An 18,203-nucleotide genomic window follows, 5' to 3' on the forward strand; every position below is an offset into this window, starting at 1 on the left:
TTTCTTTATATTATTATTATGCTTTGCTAGCATTATTCTTTCGTTTATAGTATTAATCATTTGTATTATTAATATAATATCAAATGTTTGTTTGTTATGTGAGATGTTATTATTATAACATATCTCTGTAGTGTAAGATGAAGTAGTTCAGTGTTTGGATGTGTATTACTAGGTATTCATTGCTTTTAAAGCAACTAATCTGTCTGAAGTTATTTTAATAAATCAATACATGTTTGGGATGCTCAGACAGGTGTGTCTAGGTCCTTGTAGATAATACATTCTTTCTACAAGTATTATAGCATGTCTTGTTGTATAAAGCAATTGTAGTCTTCAGAACAAGACAATTTGCATTTAGTATGCTCAGATGGGAGTGCCAAAGGTTTGTAGATGAGTAGAATAGATTGTACGTGTAGAATCAAGTGGATTCAGTGTTAAATGAAGTAGTTTGATGTTACTTATCAAGTATAATATGATTGAGCATATTAAATCATTTGTACTATGGTGTATAGTACACTGAAGCATTCAAGATGACAATCATAGTGCATATAGTCATACATATAACTACTGAGGGGGAAATCATAATCATAGAGATGATGATTTCAAAGCATTGTGTTTGTAGAGGGTAAGATAAAAGCATAGTAACAATGTAGATATGAGTAGGGAGTGCAAGGCTCATAACCTGTTAGCCTGCCTAAATCCTGAGGCATCTTAGAGGGGAATCACACAACAAAGGGTGTAGTAGACTCTGCTCATTGTTTGTTAAGCTTCATTGTCTGTTAATTAGAGTACTATTTATACTAATGATATCTATGTTTCAGATGTGTGTCTCAATTCATTATGTTCTGTTGCAATGACATACTTATGACAGCATATATGTATGCTATCCAAGACATTATGAGTATACTGATTGCTAATGTTAACACATACTAACAGACTAAGACTTACTAGACAAGGGTTTAGACTCCCCTACATCTGTATTGGATTCTGGATCACCCTTAGGAAGAAGTCTTGGTAGACCTGATTAGTAAGCTACCTGAGTCTCAGAGTTATAACACTATCTGTATAATTGTCAACTGATTCTCTAAGCAAGTCTATACAGTTCCAACCCAAATGGAACTCACTTCTGAAGGTATGACACACATTTATCAGGATCATGTTTTCTAGTTATACAGACTCCCTCAGAAGCTCATTCACAATTACAGACTGTAATTCAAGTCAAAATTCATGTAGGACTTGTATACACTTCTCAGAATTCAAGGGAACCCTTCTACTACATATTACCTACAGACTGACAGTCAAACTGAGCAAGTCAATCAGGAAATCAAGCTCTACCTCTGGATGTTCATTAATCATTAGTAATCAGATTGGTCTGAATGGTTAGCTCTAGCAGAATTTGTGTACAATAACTGTTAGTGTGTTGAGGTTGTAATGTTTCCTAAACAATAGGAAATATTCTTCTGTAGGTTTGTATACTACTCACAAGGATACTAAGAGTTAGTCACACTAGTAGGGGTTCAGTAGACTCTGCTCATAGTGTGTAGGTGTCAATATGAGTCAACTGTGTAGTTTGTAATGAGCTTTATCATCCTTGGATTAAAGTAATATATATGCTATCTAATATTGTATGTCTCAGATGTATGTCTTGGAAGACATGTCTCAGCAATAGTGTATATTTGCAAGACATTTGTGTGATTTGAGACATATGATGCATTTATCCGAAATAAATGTTAACACTCCCCTTCAAACTTATACTAGTTGATCAGACTAATATAATGTTTGATAAACATTTGTCTGTTGTTTTTACTAATATTATTTACATTCACAATGTAAATGTTTTGTTTGCTTTGTATATTAAGTCCACTGTAAGTGTTACATTCGTCCAATGTATTATTATTATGTTCAATGTAATAAATCAATTGTTAATTCAATTTTGATTGCCAAGAGAGCTGTAGGATCTCTTTAGTGTTTGTTTGTTTGTAGTTTTATTATTATTACTATTATAGTTGTCACTATAATGTTTTATCATTTGTATGATAGTAGTTCTTCTTGTCTGTAATATATTATAATATGATATAACTTTGTTTTGTTTGTTTTTCATGTCATATTGTTTGTTTTGTGTCATAGTATGTTTATTTTATCATACTGTATTGTTCTGTAGTTGTTCTGTTATTTGTTCTGTTTGTATTCATATTATTATATGTGTAGTTCGTTTTGTATTCTTACACTCAAAGTGTAATTATCATTGTAATTCGTTTGTATTGTTTTGTTTGTATAGTTAATACTATATTTAATAACAATGTGTGTGTTATTAATTTGTTCTTGTTAATTTGTATTTTTGCACATTTGAATTGTGTTACTAGTAGTTTTCCACTTTTACTTTTGCAATGAAACTGTTGAATCATGCTCATAAAATGTGCTGTCAATGTTATTATAATGTCCTCTATTCATCATGTATCATCTTTGTTTGTGTTTGTTTTGTATTCATACCTTTTAAGCATTTAATAATAGTTCTATGCCTTTATATTGAAGCATTGTATTGTTTGCAATTCATAATATCATTTATGATATGTCAGATTGCTTCATATCAAGGTCAATTAAGGTTTTATTTGTTGTAATTCGTTTTATTTTATCATCTGACTGTTTGTAAGTCTGTTTAGGCACATTATTTATGTTTCAAACATATGGTACGTTTGTATTGTTTTGCTGTTTTGCAATAGATATATTTGATATTGTTATATGTGTGCATTACATTCATTATTGTTTAATGTGTCCTTCAACTTTACAAACTATAATGTTATTCATATGTTTGTATTGTTTTATTGTTGTGATAATGTTTTTATTATCATTGTATAGTGTTATTTAATTAATATATATTGCTTTGCACAATTATAATATGTGTTTGTTGTTTTTATTTTGTAGATAGATGAAATAGTGTGTTTCACAGTTCTATTTTTCATTGTATATTGTAATATTCATTCATTTATTGTTTATTTTGTATCAAGTTCTGTTTGATATTGTTTTAATCATTATATTTGCTTTATTTGCTGAATATAGGTGTGTATTTGTTATGAAATATAAATTTATTTTGTTTATTTTGAGTGTATTGCTCATTTTTGTTCATTATGATTGATGTTATCTTGTTTTATTTGAAAGGATTAACATTTTGATCACTGTTATGTCTGTTGCTTCTTTTAATTTTAGTGAGTGCTTTGTGCATCTAGTGTAGATCACTTTGGGAATATGTGCCATTTCTTGGCTTGCCTGGATTATTTCCCAGTTATATGTCTGAATATTATTTTGTTTACTTAATTATTTGTTTGCTATTATGTCCTACATGTTAGGGAATAAGTGTTGGAAGTTTTGCATGATGTGTGATTGTTATTTTCAATGTAACATACATTCTGTTGTGGAAGACATAGTTCTGTTCTATAATTCTGTATAGTTTGATATGCACCAGAGATGCTTTTCTGCTCAACATTGTTGCATGTAGTGTACTTCTCCTTGTTTTAGGTATATAATCCATAGTATATTTGTTTGTAATATGTTCAATAGTGCCATGTATAGTGTGACCATCAAAGATTTTAGAGAAAATGTCTCTTGCATAAGTATATTATTGTCAGATTCGTCAGATTTGCTTGTCAGATTCAACAGATTCACTTTGAATTCATTGTGATAACTTTATAATTGTGTTTTGTAGGATGTACAACATTAAATAGTGATGTAGTCAATATTTCCACATCATTTAATTGTTCACTATGTTTTGATTTATTGTTTGTTATGTTTTATGTTTTGTGAATATATGCTGTTATTACTCCCCTTCAATTTGAGAAGGTTTGCTTTGAGTAATTGGCTTTTGTGTATAATCAATTTGTTTGTACGTTTTTGTCATTCTATTATTTGTTTAAGCATTGTATGTGAATGTGTGAATGTGTTTTGTTGAATAATTTCAATGTTATTTGTTATCTTTGTCCAATTTAGTTATTAATTCTTTTTGGCATTATACTGAATGTTATTCAAGTTTATACTCAAATAGATTGTATGTATGCTTGTGTATTTCGTTTGATTGTTATGTGTATGTCCGAATAGTTTGTTATTTGGATAAATATAATCCATTGTATTGTTTAGCAATGTTAAGTTTGTGTATTTTGTTTGTTATATTTGCATACATTGAGTAGTGCATTATTTTGTTTTGCTCAGTATCATTTGTCTTCTGTTTGATGACAAAAGTATTCAAACTATTGTGTTTTGTTTCTGTTTTGTTTATTAATCTTTATTCTTTTGTGATGAGCACAAGCTTCAAGCAAGGCTGTTAATGAAGAATATGCTGTTATGATATTGTTTGAACTTTGAATAGTTAATGATATCCTTTATGTATTGATCATAGATATATTCTTTGTGAATAAATATCTTTCCACTGTTTGCAGTGATCGATTAAATCTGTCACACATTGTGTTTAATCATTAGTGAAGTGTCCAATTGAGTTCCAAACTTATGTTTGTTTCTTTTGGATTTTGTTTCAATGTTTGTTTGTCTTTTGTGTACTTGGCAGTAGTGTTCTTTCTGTTGCTTGGCCCTTTGGACTATCCAATGTTAGGCTCTAATGTTTTCAAGGCATTAGTTATTTTGTTTTGTGTCTGTATTATTGTATTTCATCAAGTTTTTAAGTGACATTTAATTGTTTATAACATTTTGTATGTTAATGATATTTTTGATGTGTCTGAAATATGTTTATATTGTTTAAACTGTTTGTATTAATCGTATTGACTTAATACTTTGTTATCATGTATATCTTATTGATACATAATATTGTTATAATGTATTTGTAACTATTGTTCGTTTGATTTTCGCATTGTAATAGTAATTGTGTGAGGTATAAGATATGTATTCGTCCATATAGTTTATAATGTTGATATTATGCATATATGCATCATTATATTGTTTCTTTGTTTGTAGCATTATGGTTTAATTTAATTTAATACTTTGTATAAGTATATATGTTCTATAACTTTGTTTTGTGTGTTTTATTAATTGTTTTTATTGTTATTATGTGTTTGTTCAATTGCATTTGTATATAACTTTGTGTTATTTAATAATTAATAGTTTTATGTGTTTGAATGCATTATTATTACTTTGTACATTCATATATTTGTATATCTATACAATATATTTTATTATTTCATTGTATACGTTTGTATATCTATGTGATATATTTGTATATGGTAAATATATGTTATTTATCATGACTGTGTGTTTGTGATAGTATAAATTGTTTTTATATTTGAGTTATTATGCTTTAGTCACATTTATACTCTTGTTTTCATATTATTTGTTTGTCTAATCATTATTAGATTGATTGTACATTTGCAATAGTATTTCTTTATATTATTATTATGCTTTGCTAGCATTATTCTTTCGTTTATAGTATTAATCATTTGTATTATTAATATAATATCAAATGTTTGTCTGTTATGTGAGATGTTATTATTATAATGTATCTCTGTAGTGTAAGATGAAGTAGTTCAGTGTTTGGATATAGTATTGCTGGGTATTCATTGCATTTGAAGCAACTAATCTGTCCAAAGTTATTTTAATAAATCAATGTGTGTTTGGGATGCTCAGACAGGTGTGTCTAGGTCCTTGTAGATAATACATTCCTTCTATGAGTATTGTAGCATGTCTTGTTGTATAAAGTGATTGTAGTCTTCAGGACAAGACAATTTGCATTTGGTATACTCAGATGGGAGCACCAAAGGTTTGTAGACAAGTAGAATAGATTGTATGTGTAGAATCAAGTGGATTCAGCATTAAATGAAGTAGTTCAATGTTACTTATCAAGTATAACACAATTGAGTGTATCAAATCATTTGTACTATAGTGTATAGTACACCAAAGTGTTTGAGATGACAATCATAGTGTATCTAGTCATACATATAACTACTGAGGGGGAAATCATAATTGTAGAGATGATGATTTCAAAGCATTGCATTTGTAGAGGGTAAGATAAAAGCATAGTAACAATGTAGATATGAGCAGGGAGTGTAAGGCTCATAACCTGTTAGTGTGTTAAGGTTGTAATGTTTCCTAAACAATAGGAAATATTCTTCTGTAGGTTTGCACACTGCTCACAAGGATACTAAGAGTTAGTCACACTAGTAGGGGTTCAGTAGACTCTGCTCATAGTGTGTAGGTGTCAATATGAGTTGACTGTATAGTTTGTAATGAGCTTTATTGTCCTTGAATTAAAGTAATATATATGCTATCTAATATTGTATGTCTCAGATGTATGTCTCAGAAGACATGTCTCAGTAATAGTGTATATTTGTAAGATGTTTGTGTGATTTGAGATATATGATACATTTATCTGAAATAAATGTTAACAATAACTGGCAACATTCTGTAATAGGACAGTCCTCATTCTTTCTCAATCATAAGAGACACTTGTACTAGGGGACAGTTCTAAACTAGAACAGTAGTTCTGAATCTGTAATAGACTTTGTAGAACAGATACACAAAACTAGGGCAGACACACAAGCTCTTTTAGAGAAGGTAGTATAGGTTATAAAGCAGAACTATGATTAGAAGAGGTCTGTGACTAAGGATTACCAGCCTAGTAACAAAGTTATACTAGAAGCCACTAATCTAACCTTGGATTGTCTAATGAAGAAGTTGGACAACAAGTGCTTCAGACCCTTCATTATTGAAAAGAAGGTTAGTGCCTCTGTCTACAAACTCTAACTTCTAATAACATGGAAGTGTATACACCTAGTGTTTAACAAGGTTCTGTTGTCTCAGTACTATGATCCTGTTTTCCCTTCACAACAAAGACCCCTGCCACCTCTACCAGAACTCATCAGCTCCAAACCAGAATACAAAGTAGAGTATATAGTAGATACTAAGCTACTGTATAGAAAGCTCAAATTCCTTGTTTACTAGAAAGGGTACCCAGTTGAGGAGTACACTTAGGAACCTGCCAAGAATCTTGCCTATACTCCTAAGACAATCCAAGATTTCTATCAGCTTCATCCTAGTGCTCTGTACAAACTCAGCCTTACAGATTTTCAAGCCCTACTGTTTCAACCTATGTCTGAGCTACTAACCAAGCCTAATGTTTACTAATTGGGACAATTGGTTTTAGAGAGAGGGTAATGTTATGGTTCTCTACTCTCATACTTTCAGTTCTAAGGGTTCCACACCCTTCTGTACCAGAACTCAGGACTTCTGTCCCTCAGAGGCACTGTTTATAAACTATATGTATACTGACTCTTACTACTACTCTTCCTTACTTTATTATTCCATTCCTTTGACCACCCCTTCATTCTTTGTTCATTCTATAGTCTCTTACCCTTTGTCCATCCCTTCATTCTTTGTTCCTTTATCTTTGACCTTCCTTTCTTTCATTCTTTGTAGCTTATCATTCTTAGTAGCTCATACTCCCTAAGTACTCTTGTATAGTTTAGTATATATAAGTGTACAAGATTAGACTAGTACTGTAGTCTTAATCTTGTCTACTCTAGATAGTCCTGTACTCTTAGGCTCACTCTATATACTCTACTCTTGTCTCACTCTCTCTCTCTGCCTGTTCTACAAGTTCCAACTATGTTCTAATACTTGTGTTCTGTATTTCTGTTATGTAGGATAGTTGTAGCCTGGGTCCCCTTACTGAGCCTTTGGGTCCCCTCTATACTGTTGCTGACACCTTCTACTCTTCCACAGTTGCCTCTCCTTCATTGTCCTCCTTTTCTTATAGTTTGCCTTCCTTTTTGAATTTACATTTGTACATCTGTATTGTTTCTAATACTGAATGATTTCTTTAATAATTCTATACATTTGTGTACTTCTTCCTACTCTGTAGCACAAGCAATAATTGTTAAGCACACACTTACAACAATGTTTATATACAACCACTCCTAAGGTGAGATCCTCTCTCTGACCCTTACATACTTTCCTTCCCTATCCACCATTCTATACTTGATGTGTATTTACATTACCTAGTACTGTTTATAACACTGTTTTGAATAACAGAAGCAGTAGCCTACTACTCACCCCTCCTAAGCTGAGTCTGTCTATACCTTCTACTTCTCCTCCTCCCTTCAAGCCAGAATGTCCTAGAGATACACCTTTGAACAACTCAGTTCACTGTACCTCTGATTGTAAGACATAGTCAGAGTATGTAACACACAGGTACAAACACAGCTTTGCTTACAGTCCAAATCATCTTGTTCAACACTCTAGATCACAACCCTAGTGTACTGCTCACACTTACTACACACTATTATGATACATCCATCTCCTTGCTCCAGTTAGCCACTCACATTAATGCTAATACTCACACTCACACCTTTAGCCAGACAGTCTTACAACTTCTCTCACAAGTACAACCTCAACCTACACAACACATACAACCTTACAACTGACAGGCACACACAATTCAACTTGCAGGGACTGAGTAACAACTAAGTCTTAGTGACTAAGACCACATTAAACAACCTAAGAATGTATTCATTGTCTTCCATTGTAAATACTGTTTGAAAAAGAACAAGGCAGAGGCTGTACTACCTGTAGAAGGTGACCTGGTCACACAACATCAGTATCAAGCTGACCTCTCCAAAACAATCTCATACTAATAGTGTTTGCTGTTTGTAGAGGAACATAAATACTGGGGCAAACTTGCAAAGTAGAGGAAGAAAGAGCACAAGGAGATGAATACCCATAGTATATCTATTGGTTGTTGTGATTTGCTAAGGTAGTGATAGTTTTGTTTCTGTTATAATGTGTTAATATTATGTACTGTTCAGCATTGTTAGTAAAGAATAAAATATTTAAATAAAATATATATTGTATAATAAGCCATTCAGATAAGATATAAGCTGTAAATTAACTTATTTAAGGATTATAAGATAGCAGAAGAAGTATTATACCATATCAGAAGAGGGGTGCAATATATACCATTATAGACTTTCCTAAGAGCTATAATTCTTATATTCCTATTGTAAGGACATGTAATGTTTATTAATTCTTATAATATAAATCTGTCTTATTACAACCTTATAGTATCTTTTATATATCTTATCCAATGAGGGGTGCAATAAATGTCATTATGGATAATATTGTTTTTTTACATATTATATATGCATATAAGAGTATATAATAATTAAGACTTTTTCCTGACAATATTGCCAAGGCATATATGTTTTGTATATTGTGGGTCCTTATATTCAATTATATTGTCTACATGTATATATATTACCTTTTCAGACTCTGCACAAAGTGTGATGAAGATTATCTCCTAGAAAAACAATCAAGGTGTCAGCAAATAGGGTTAGCTGAAAAAGCAGCACTTATTGTCAAGGGTACTGAGAACAGAAGAATAGATAACAAAATAAAGGTCAAACAGGCATTGGTTTGTGCACGTCATCTTGAACTCGTCACTGAGTGGCTAAAGGCAGCAAAGATCTTATGCACATTGTATTCAGATCAAATCAATTCACTACATCGTATCCTAGTCTTTTTAATGCCAACAATATGTACAAGAGACTACCTAGTGAAACGTTATTTCATTTAAAGAATCCCCAAATTGCTCGGCCAAGGCTTTCATGATTTTATCACAAGCCTCCCACTCACGTACAACCTTCGGATCACGATAACGGTAAAACAGCCGGTCCGCAAACACAGGTTGGATGTGACGACAGGGCGGTTCTTTCACTTCATCGTCTTCTGATTCTCCAAGTGATTCGGATTCGGCGCCGGTTACGGTGGTGTTCATCCGAGTGTCTGGAGCCTTACCCTCGCTCGCCACTACAGGAGTACGACGATAACGACCCATTCTACACGTCAGTGTCGAAGGACCAGCTACAGCTGATTGCATCCGTGCTGATTTTCGCGGGGAAGGAGTAGTTTGCTCTTTCGGTCGCTGGAGGATTGTACGCGGCTTGGCAGGTGTAGTCGGAAGTTCCGCAGACGTATCCAGCTTGTCGGACTGCATAGTAGGGACGCTCGTCTCTTCGGTCTGTGACGAGATAATCGGCTTTGTCGGAGAATTAACAAATGATTTAGCATTTGCATAGGTTTTCGTCGGTGAGGTTTTGACGGGAGCATTCACAACACCACTCTTTGTTGGCGTCGAGATATTACTAGCGACAGGCAATCTATTGAGCTTCAGTGGTGATGTCGTCTTTTGTTTCTTTGTCGGCGTCATAAACGGAAGTGGAGGAAGGACCGCCTTTCGCTTCGTTGGAGAGCCATCTGCAGTGTCCCGAACGTGTGTTGACGCTTTCGTTGGTGTTTTCGTTGGCGAAGATGATAGGGTCGATGCAGTCGCTACCCTTCCTTTCGAAGGTGACATGTCCCGTGAGAGCTTCGTGGGAGTCCCTCCTAGCGATCTCGATGGCGTAGAGAGGGTTGATCGTGCTGTTCGAGCTTCTCCAATGAACTTGCCCATACTTTCTTTGAGATCTCTGCATGTTACTTCTAAGATGGCCTCAATCTCCTGCAATTCACGCAACGGAACCTTGTACTCTGATATAATGGTCGCTTGCTTGACAGAGCGTATCTATGTAACATCCGTGAAAGTTGTTTAATCGGAAGTCACAAGGAAAAAGCGCTGAATGATGGACTCACGTTAAGTGCGATGCATGTCCAATAAAACACCACATATATAATACTTTCGTCATCCACCTCCAAGTCGTCAAGCTCCTCGCTTTTTCTTAGCTCCTTATCCACTTCCTCCATCCAGTACAGCGAATCTTCATTCAAGCCATGAGAGCGGCACAGAGTCTGGTAAGAAATATTCTTCCCATGTCTTCGACTCAAATAACCTGAGATTGCCCCACGAACGGTGCTCAAAGCAGCTTCGAAGTCCTTTGGCTTAAGACATGAGACATCTTGCGCCACCTTCTTCACAACATCATTATTACCCAATCTGAAATGAATGGTGAGTAAGTAATAAATGCGGAATCGAAGAGCATGAACCTTTCGGACGCCAGAAACGCGCAGATAGCAGGCAAAGCAATCGCGCTCTTGCCCAGATCATGACCAGACCCAGCTCCAGTTTTCGATCGGGCTATGTTGAGGAGATCTTTGGCATCCTTGAGAGTTTCTTCCTTTCCGCATATCCGTATGAGCTGTTGCTGATATGCAGCCGCCATAGTTTCCCGTGCGTGCAAATATAATGTGAAATCACTGATGTGTGAGGTGAGGTGAGATGAGACACGCGCAACACAAGGGATGATCGTCGATTAGGGCCGGCTGTTACGCGCAGCATACTCTCGCCTCTCTAGAATCTAAAGTAACCGTCTCGAAACATTATATCATGCATTATAATAGCTTTCATCGATTCTTTCCAGCAAAAATTACATGTTAAACGGGTTACTATCACATTACGCTGTCAATTAGTGGTACGATGGAAACACATTTAGACTGGGTCATGAGAGAGAATCGCAGTAAACAGTCTAGTCATACGGCTCATACCAATGATTCAATAAAGCAGTTCATTTAGCATTTCATTAACTTTATCTTCAGCTTCGTGTATGTGCTCCTCGGCGTCTTCGGGATCCCAGTCTTTGATACTGCCCAAAAGCGCATTATATCGTTCATCTCGTAGTTGAGAGACAACAACAGTTAGTTTGGGACCAAGTTCTTCCCATTCCTCGGTTGTCAAATTAGAGGAGCGCAATGCAAGCAACCTCAACTCCGGCCCGAACCACTCCTGTATATCAAATATCCTTGCTAACTGGAGCTTTCGCGAAGATCGAAGGTTATGGTTGTTGAGTTTCTCTATAAGTTGCGACTGAAAACGATCAAAGCACCGCATTTTTGCAAGGTGCAATGCAGACTCGAGTTCTGTGTCTGTCATAATCAATCGACCTTGCCATTCCGGCCTAGAATGCATATAAGGCTTGTTTTCGGGGTATGCCATGCCAAATATCCAATACACACCTCGGTAGAAATGCTTTTAGAAAACAACGGAAGTCATGGGCCTTCACACCTTCGAGGTGAATAGGGTGCTCCTCGCTTTGACCATCCTGCCCGTCCGATGGCGGCGGCGATGCAAACATTCCCGCAAAGACCTCTGACTGTTCCTTGAATTCTTTACCAGGGACTCGAAAAAGAGTATTCTCCACCTACATAACTTGTTAGCTTTGGCATTTCAGTAGTAACAATGTTATGGATCACCTGGAATGTAATTAGCTGGTCATAAAAGTATTGGCTATCTTTGCAAACTGCCATCGTCAAGCTCCCGTATGAAAGGTTCCTGGTGGTCTTTGAGGAAGGGCGATGCAATAGTGTTTCGCTCCTTAAGAATACGGTCCATTTGACTCAGAAGAAAGATAGAAGCTTCAAACCAGTCAGATTGAGTCGCTACAAAAGCCGTCAGATCCAATACTTAATCCCAGCGCCATGATTTATTGAAGGCAAGGTTCGTAGTGAATAGCGAGTTGATATATTGATTCGATACGCTACTCCAACTGTGCAGAAACCATCCAAGGTCGGCTATGATTATTGCTCATCACCATTGGTGTTATTTTGTACTTCCGGTAATCTATTCGAAGAGTCCACGGAACGATCTATTGTCGCTTTGTTGCCTTGATTAGCTTGGTTTACGTACTCGAACTTTCGGGAGTCTATAGTAAAGGTGACCGGACCCTGGAATATGTGTGAATTGAAGCTTTCGCATCAGTGCTTGTGTAGAGGTGGATTGCACTGACCTCGTTCGTTAGAGATACGTTCATCATGGCGCCGAATTTTCCATCTACATCAATTTATGGGAAACTATACGGGAAAAAAATAATAAGATCCGTACCTTTGATTTTGTCTGGATTGTAGAGTGCGCCAAGGCGGTCGAGCAGTGAGGCGTACAGCCGGCGCGATTGTTCTCCGCCCTATTGTTGATAATAGTGAATAACTAGTGAAGAGCCGTCTAGATCTGCTCTTACCATTGCACGATGGAAATCTGGTTTATTGCCTTTTGTAGTGTTTGCCATAAGCGTAAATTGAGAGACGCAAAGAATTTCTCCTTCGATATCTTTAACGCTTTTCTTCCACATCACCGATGGGTTTTCAGTGTCATTGAATACACGAAGAGAAATGCTGCAGAGACGAAGTTATTCTTGAATGCACAATTCTATCGTCGGACAGCGTAAATTAGCTTGCATTTTGTTCGCAATTTGATGCATGTCAGTTTCTGTATCATCTACGGCAATTCATCAGCGTCGATTCTGACCAATCTTGGAATATAAACGGGTAGATTACCAGTTCCAATGCCAACGAGAACCATTAGACCTCTAGATATCTTTGAGATAATCTCAGAGTCAACTGTGTTGTTGAAGTTGTTCCTAGTCGCTGAGCTTATCGGCATGCATCATTGCACGAAAATGTGATCCTTGCCTGCGACTGATGCACTTGCAACCCGCTGTATTACTGCACGCATGTCCGTTTTGTGAGCGATGAGGAGAGAGTGGTCGTGATGATATAAGGTAAGGAAGGGGTCGAGTTACTTAAGTACATAGATAACGCATTCACCAGACCAGAACGCGATTTTCTTTCAGTGATCGACGCGTGAACGTCCATGAAACTTAGCCACTAACTACATTTTCCACAATACAAGCATGGCGAGCTCAGATTCTGTCGTACTTGAAACCAGTATGGGGGATATCCAGCTTGAGCTGTATTGGGAACATGCACCCAAGGTACATTGACATTCCGCAGTCGCTATACCTAACGACACTCACACGTTTAATAGACGTGCAAGAATTTTGCCGAGTTAGCACGAAGAGGCTATTACAACGGTGTCATCTTCCACAGAATAATCTCAGATTTCATGGTCCAGGGCGGAGACCCGACAGGAACGGGACGTGGAGGGACAAGTATCTATGGACAAAAGTTGTATGTCAGACCGTCGGATTTCCCTGGTGTCTGGACATAATCCAATCTATACACATGTCTGTGCAGTGAGGACGAGATTCATCCAGAACTTCGGTTTACGGGTGCAGGGATCCTAGCGATGGCCAATTCTGGACCCAACACGAACGGTAAGTTTGTTTTGAACAGTAATCCGAATAATAGACAACGTTGGATTTCTTCGCTTCTTCTGACGCGTGTTATTCTTCCTGCCTCATTCCCGAAGGTTCTCAATTCTTCTTAACGCTGGCACCCACACCATATCTTGACAACAAACACACGATCTTCGGCCGTGTGAGCTCGGGAATGCGCGTCGTACAGCGACTAGGTGCGGTTGCAGTCAACGCGCAAGATAGGTACGCACCGCATCGCCCTTTTGTTCCTAACTTCTGGACGACTAAAAGCTTCTTTCAAACCTTGCAGGCCACTCGAAGACGTAAAGATTCACAAGGCTCGTGTTGTTTGAATACATGCATGTTATCGTCACTTTCGACATGAAAGTTCGGGATGGTTTTTTCCACGTACGCGGACGGCCGATGATCGCAGAAGCCTCAGCGTATCCGTTATTTCGACGTCTGGCGCCCTCTAGAGAAGCTGAGTAACCTCCCAAGGCTTGTTTTCGTCCATGCGGTACTCGGAAAATTCCTTCAGCGGTATCTGTATTCAATACAACAAACAGAACAAAATTGATGTACATCCATACATAATGAAGGCTCTTTTTTTATTGACTGAAGTGATAACATGAATAGGATTTCCTTATCTTTCTGTGATGGAAGTCAATTTCCTAATCGTGTTGCTGGGATGCTCAGCACTTGTTACACGAGGATTGACATATCTGTACATTGTGGAATTCTAAATCAGTTGTCCTACGCGAAGTCTTCTGAACTTCGTGAGTCGCATGTACCGTTTTCTCCTGGGCAACGGACAGGTTTCAGTTACAGTTCACACAGCCTCACGAATTCCTCGCTGAGGAAGGCCTTACGGAGATTATGGAGCCTTTCAACCCGCAGTCCCCTCATCTGCTCGCTTAGCTGTATTAATTAATAATACCTAGAAAACCTAAGTATGAATGAAACTTGGCCGAAAGCACCGAAATTACATATCAAAATCAAGAAGTCACAGAACAATACATGAAAATATGTTGCAGTGAGATATGCACATAAATCAGGGTTGGTAGTCGAGAATAGAGCGAGGCTCTGTTGTAGTGGGCAAAAAGCACCAGGAAGCGATGATCCATCATCAGCGCTCCGCGCGGTCATATCCTTCATGCGTTGCATTCATTAGGATTGCGGCTCTTCATTGTCGACGGGGAGGGTGCCAGTGTGAAGTGGAATTTCGACGAAGCCGTCTTCATCACCACCCTCGTCATCCGAACTGTCATCATACAGCCCACCATCAGGTTCACCAATCCAGTCGTCGTCGTCATCGTCACGACCGAAATCCCAAACGTCAAGGACAGTGGCATCTGTACGATTGCTGGCTGCAATACACCACCGCCCATCGGAGACAACTTGCCATACATCATTCACACCAGTCAGGAGATCACGGACGAATGATCCGTCCCTAATGTCCCACATCTTCAACGTTCCATCTGATCCACTGAGCACTTTGAACTCATCGTGCTGGAAACAGGTGATTGCACCAGTGTGTATCTGAAGACAATGCCTGAGTTCTCCGGTATTGGCATCCCAGACTCGCAAGCTCGAGTCAGCAGCTGCAGAGACCAGGTACGAGGGTGAGAGTCCAATCAAACCAACCAGTGAGTTATGTCCGACGAGCGTGTGTATGCATTGCCCTGTGGTTAAGTTCCAGACGCGCACAGTACCGTCCATGGATCCCGAGCAAGCTTGGTCGCGTATCGGATCCAAGACAATCGAGTATACTGTTAAACATGTCAATTAAGTATTTCATTACGAAAAATGAAGCAACCAACCTTTCTGCGTATGACCAACTAGGACCCATCTTGAGTGACCCGTAATGATGTCCCATACGCGAACAGTGCAGTCATAACTACCCGACACTGATGTGCGACCCCGTGCGTCTACATGTCGCACAGTGTCATCATGCCCCTCGAGCAAAAGTCTATGATACGGATTCTCCTCAGCGTCTTCCTGTAATGCAGACAGGTCATCAGAGGATGTATACATCTATGCTGCTAATAAATATACCTCTGAAGGGTCTCCTTCGTTGTCATCCGCTCCATAGCACCGGTATTCCTCCTCTCCAGGTCTGGGAAGGGTCCATACGCGTAGAGAGTGATCACGACTACCACTGACAATAACGACCGCTTCGGCCATCGTTCACGACGAGTAATCCCATCCCCATCAGTCCACTCAACCATTTCGGGTTTGACGATAGACAAACATCTGACAGTGCTCGTGTGGCCACCAAAGACGTGAGTACATTTCCCTGTCTTCAAGCCCCAGATTCGGACTGTGCGATCAGTTGATCCAGACACAAGAGTATCTTTTGTGCAAGCAAGTGCCCAGATGCTTCCCATGTGCCCCTCTAATGAGCAAATTAGTTTTCCAGTAATCGGTGAATAAACGTATATCGACGCGTAATCTGTGGACAAAATTATCCTTCCACGGGACAAGATTAAACATGTGACCATTGTAGAACGTCGGATAGGGAATGTTGTTATACGTTTTGGATTGATGTTGTTGAGCCGCGAAGTTTGAGTCAGGTAACGGGATTTGAATAATACCTTGTGTGGATGCGATAAAGGCAAAGCACTGAGTGCTGGTAGACCGGTCTTGCGTCTGCGCGACATGATGTGCTTGGAAAAGAGGTATTCGCTCCCGCCACCAGACCATAACTTCATTGATCTCATGAGACTCTGCCAAAGAATTGGATCAGAGTCGATTAGGGTCCTCCAAGCTTTTTGTTAAGACAGGGAGTTTGGAATGGCACTTAGATATATGCGCATATATGCACGCCCTTATATACTAGATACATCGTGCTATACTAGTAAATGAGACGTAAAATGCAGTGTGTTGAATACTCCCCTTCAAGCCCTAATATTCTGTCGTTAACGTTGAAGACCTATAAGTTCTATTAGGTGCTTGATTTGAGGGACGTAAAGTGCTTTTGTAAGGATGTCTGCAAGTTGGTTCTGTGTTTGAACATAACGTATGTCAATGTAGTTGTTCTGAATGTAACAGCAGACAAAGTCCTTTCACAAATCAAGGTGTTTTGTTTGAGTGTTGAAAGTGATCTCCTCGGATTTGATGGTTTGTATTGCTCCCTGATTGTTGTAATAGACTGTAATGGGTGCCAATTCTGTCTGCAGTACTTCCTCAGCAAGTTGTTTGAGCCAAATGGCCTCTTGAGTCATGTACACCAGCACTTGCAACTCTGCTTCATAAGTCAATAGTGGTACCAGGTTCTGTTGTTTGCTTGACCAAGAAATCATTTACTTTCCTAGCTGGAATACATATCTGTTAATTGATTAGTGTCCTGTTAACATATATGGAATGACACATATAAGCAACAGACATACCCAAGACATAGCTACATATTATATATACCTACTGAATTAATGGACAATGATGCAAAGTAGAGCAAGCTGAGTCCACTATCCCCCCTCTTTGTGTGATCCCTCTAAGCCTCTCACATAACCCCTCTCAACAGGTTATGAGCCTTGTGCTCCCTGCCTATGCTTTATCTACACTCTATATTATGAGATGATTAGTTCATCAACAGACAAACCACAAGACAATGACTTCATAATGTCTCAGTTAGAATACATACAATATAAAGACGAGAGACACTGAACAGTCAATTGTCACCTCACCCCTTGTCTATGTGTGCCCCCCTTAAGTTCTCCCTCTTAACAGGTTATGAGCCTTGAGCTCCCTGCATACACACATCCACTGTACACTCTAAACTCTTTACTTGCATACATTTGCACACATTTGCATCATGGTTCCCCCACATACAGATACATGCTGTAAACCAGCTGATGTACCTAAATACTTTGGTCAAAACATCACAATGCTTAAGACTGAAGCAAACTACAAGATGTGGCACTACTACATTGTTTCTAGTGTTGCAGCTATGTGCTTCGAACACTTACTAAAGGATGAACCACAGAACAAAGCTGAGAGGGAGATGGCTAAGGCCATTCATGCATGTATAGTCAATAACATTGCTGACACAATATTAGCAAACTATATGCACTTTGATACGTCTATCCCTCAGTTAATGAAAGTGCTTGAAGAATGCTTTAACCCCCAGACAGTATGTAAAAAGGCCATCAACGAATCAGCACTGTTTATTTGTAGAGACCATGTAAAACATTTCAG

The 18,203-nt window shown here is 38.0% G+C and overlaps 5 protein-coding genes across 5 annotated transcripts; 1 reads left to right on the forward strand and 4 right to left on the reverse strand.

The window, feature by feature from the left end:
- Positions 1–242: 242 nt before the first annotated feature.
- On the reverse strand, positions 243–11,144 carry FOMMEDRAFT_157362 (uncharacterized protein; the record flags this gene model as incomplete). Its single annotated transcript, XM_007267518.1, has 4 exons — positions 243–284; positions 9,626–10,549; positions 10,618–10,918; positions 10,969–11,144. The coding sequence occupies 4 exons, from the start codon at positions 11,142–11,144 to the stop codon at positions 243–245; spliced, it is 1,443 nt and encodes a 480-aa protein (XP_007267580.1).
- A 256-nt stretch (positions 11,145–11,400) lies between these two features.
- On the reverse strand, positions 11,401–12,119 carry FOMMEDRAFT_109363 (uncharacterized protein). The gene is made up of 2 exons (XM_007267519.1): positions 11,935–12,119; positions 11,401–11,876 (listed from the first exon to the last, which is right to left on the reverse strand). Exons 1-2 carry the CDS (start codon positions 12,051–12,053, stop codon positions 11,474–11,476), a joined length of 522 nt encoding a protein of 173 aa, XP_007267581.1. The 5' UTR covers positions 12,054–12,119; the 3' UTR covers positions 11,401–11,473.
- Positions 12,120–12,169: 50 nt separating this feature from the next.
- On the reverse strand, positions 12,170–13,314 carry FOMMEDRAFT_141304 (uncharacterized protein). Its single transcript, XM_007267520.1, has 6 exons — positions 13,249–13,314; positions 13,150–13,189; positions 12,933–13,086; positions 12,800–12,878; positions 12,705–12,748; positions 12,170–12,642 (listed from the first exon to the last, which is right to left on the reverse strand). Exons 1-6 carry the CDS (start codon positions 13,271–13,273, stop codon positions 12,496–12,498), a joined length of 489 nt encoding a protein of 162 aa, XP_007267582.1. The 5' UTR covers positions 13,274–13,314; the 3' UTR covers positions 12,170–12,495.
- Positions 13,315–13,556: 242 nt separating this feature from the next.
- Positions 13,557–14,610, forward strand: FOMMEDRAFT_141305 (uncharacterized protein). Its single transcript, XM_007267521.1, has 5 exons — positions 13,557–13,685; positions 13,739–13,881; positions 13,948–14,027; positions 14,123–14,252; positions 14,320–14,610. Exons 1-5 carry the CDS (start codon positions 13,605–13,607, stop codon positions 14,360–14,362), a joined length of 477 nt encoding a protein of 158 aa, XP_007267583.1. The 5' UTR covers positions 13,557–13,604; the 3' UTR covers positions 14,363–14,610.
- Positions 14,611–15,176: 566 nt separating this feature from the next.
- FOMMEDRAFT_157366 (WD40 repeat-like protein) lies at positions 15,177–16,669 on the reverse strand (the record flags this gene model as incomplete). The annotated part of the gene is made up of 4 exons (XM_007267522.1): positions 15,177–15,778; positions 15,830–16,007; positions 16,065–16,125; positions 16,173–16,669. The coding sequence occupies 4 exons, from the start codon at positions 16,667–16,669 to the stop codon at positions 15,177–15,179; spliced, it is 1,338 nt and encodes a 445-aa protein (XP_007267584.1).
- Positions 16,670–18,203: the final 1,534 nt, after the last annotated feature.

The sequence above is a fragment of the Fomitiporia mediterranea genome, assembly GCF_000271605.1.
Source record: "Fomitiporia mediterranea MF3/22 unplaced genomic scaffold FOMMEscaffold_7, whole genome shotgun sequence".
NCBI lineage: Eukaryota > Fungi > Basidiomycota > Agaricomycetes > Hymenochaetales > Hymenochaetaceae > Fomitiporia > Fomitiporia mediterranea.

Excerpts from the sequence above, each read along its gene's own strand:
- FOMMEDRAFT_109363 (XM_007267519.1), bottom strand. The coding sequence starts at position 12,053 with ATGTTTGCATCGCCGCCGCCATCGGACGGGCAGGATGGTCAAAGCGAG. Across the intron at positions 11,877-11,934 it reads CTAAAAGCATTTCTACCGAG|GCCGGAATGGCAAGGTCGAT; the intron begins GTGTGTATTGGA and ends TATGCATTCTAG.
- FOMMEDRAFT_141304 (XM_007267520.1), bottom strand. The coding sequence starts at position 13,273 with ATGGTTCTCGTTGGCATTGGAACTG. Across the intron at positions 12,879-12,932 it reads CAGATTTCCATCGTGCAATG|GGCGGAGAACAATCGCGCCG; the intron begins GTAAGAGCAGAT and ends TATCAACAATAG. Across the intron at positions 12,643-12,704 it reads ACGTATCTCTAACGAACGAG|GGTCCGGTCACCTTTACTAT; the intron begins GTCAGTGCAATC and ends CACATATTCCAG.
- FOMMEDRAFT_141305 (XM_007267521.1), top strand. The coding sequence starts at position 13,605 with ATGGCGAGCTCAGATTCTGTCGTACTTGAAACCAGTATGGGGGATATC. Across the intron at positions 13,882-13,947 it reads AGTATCTATGGACAAAAGTT|TGAGGACGAGATTCATCCAG; the intron begins GTATGTCAGACC and ends ATGTCTGTGCAG. Across the intron at positions 14,253-14,319 it reads GCAGTCAACGCGCAAGATAG|GCCACTCGAAGACGTAAAGA; the intron begins GTACGCACCGCA and ends CAAACCTTGCAG.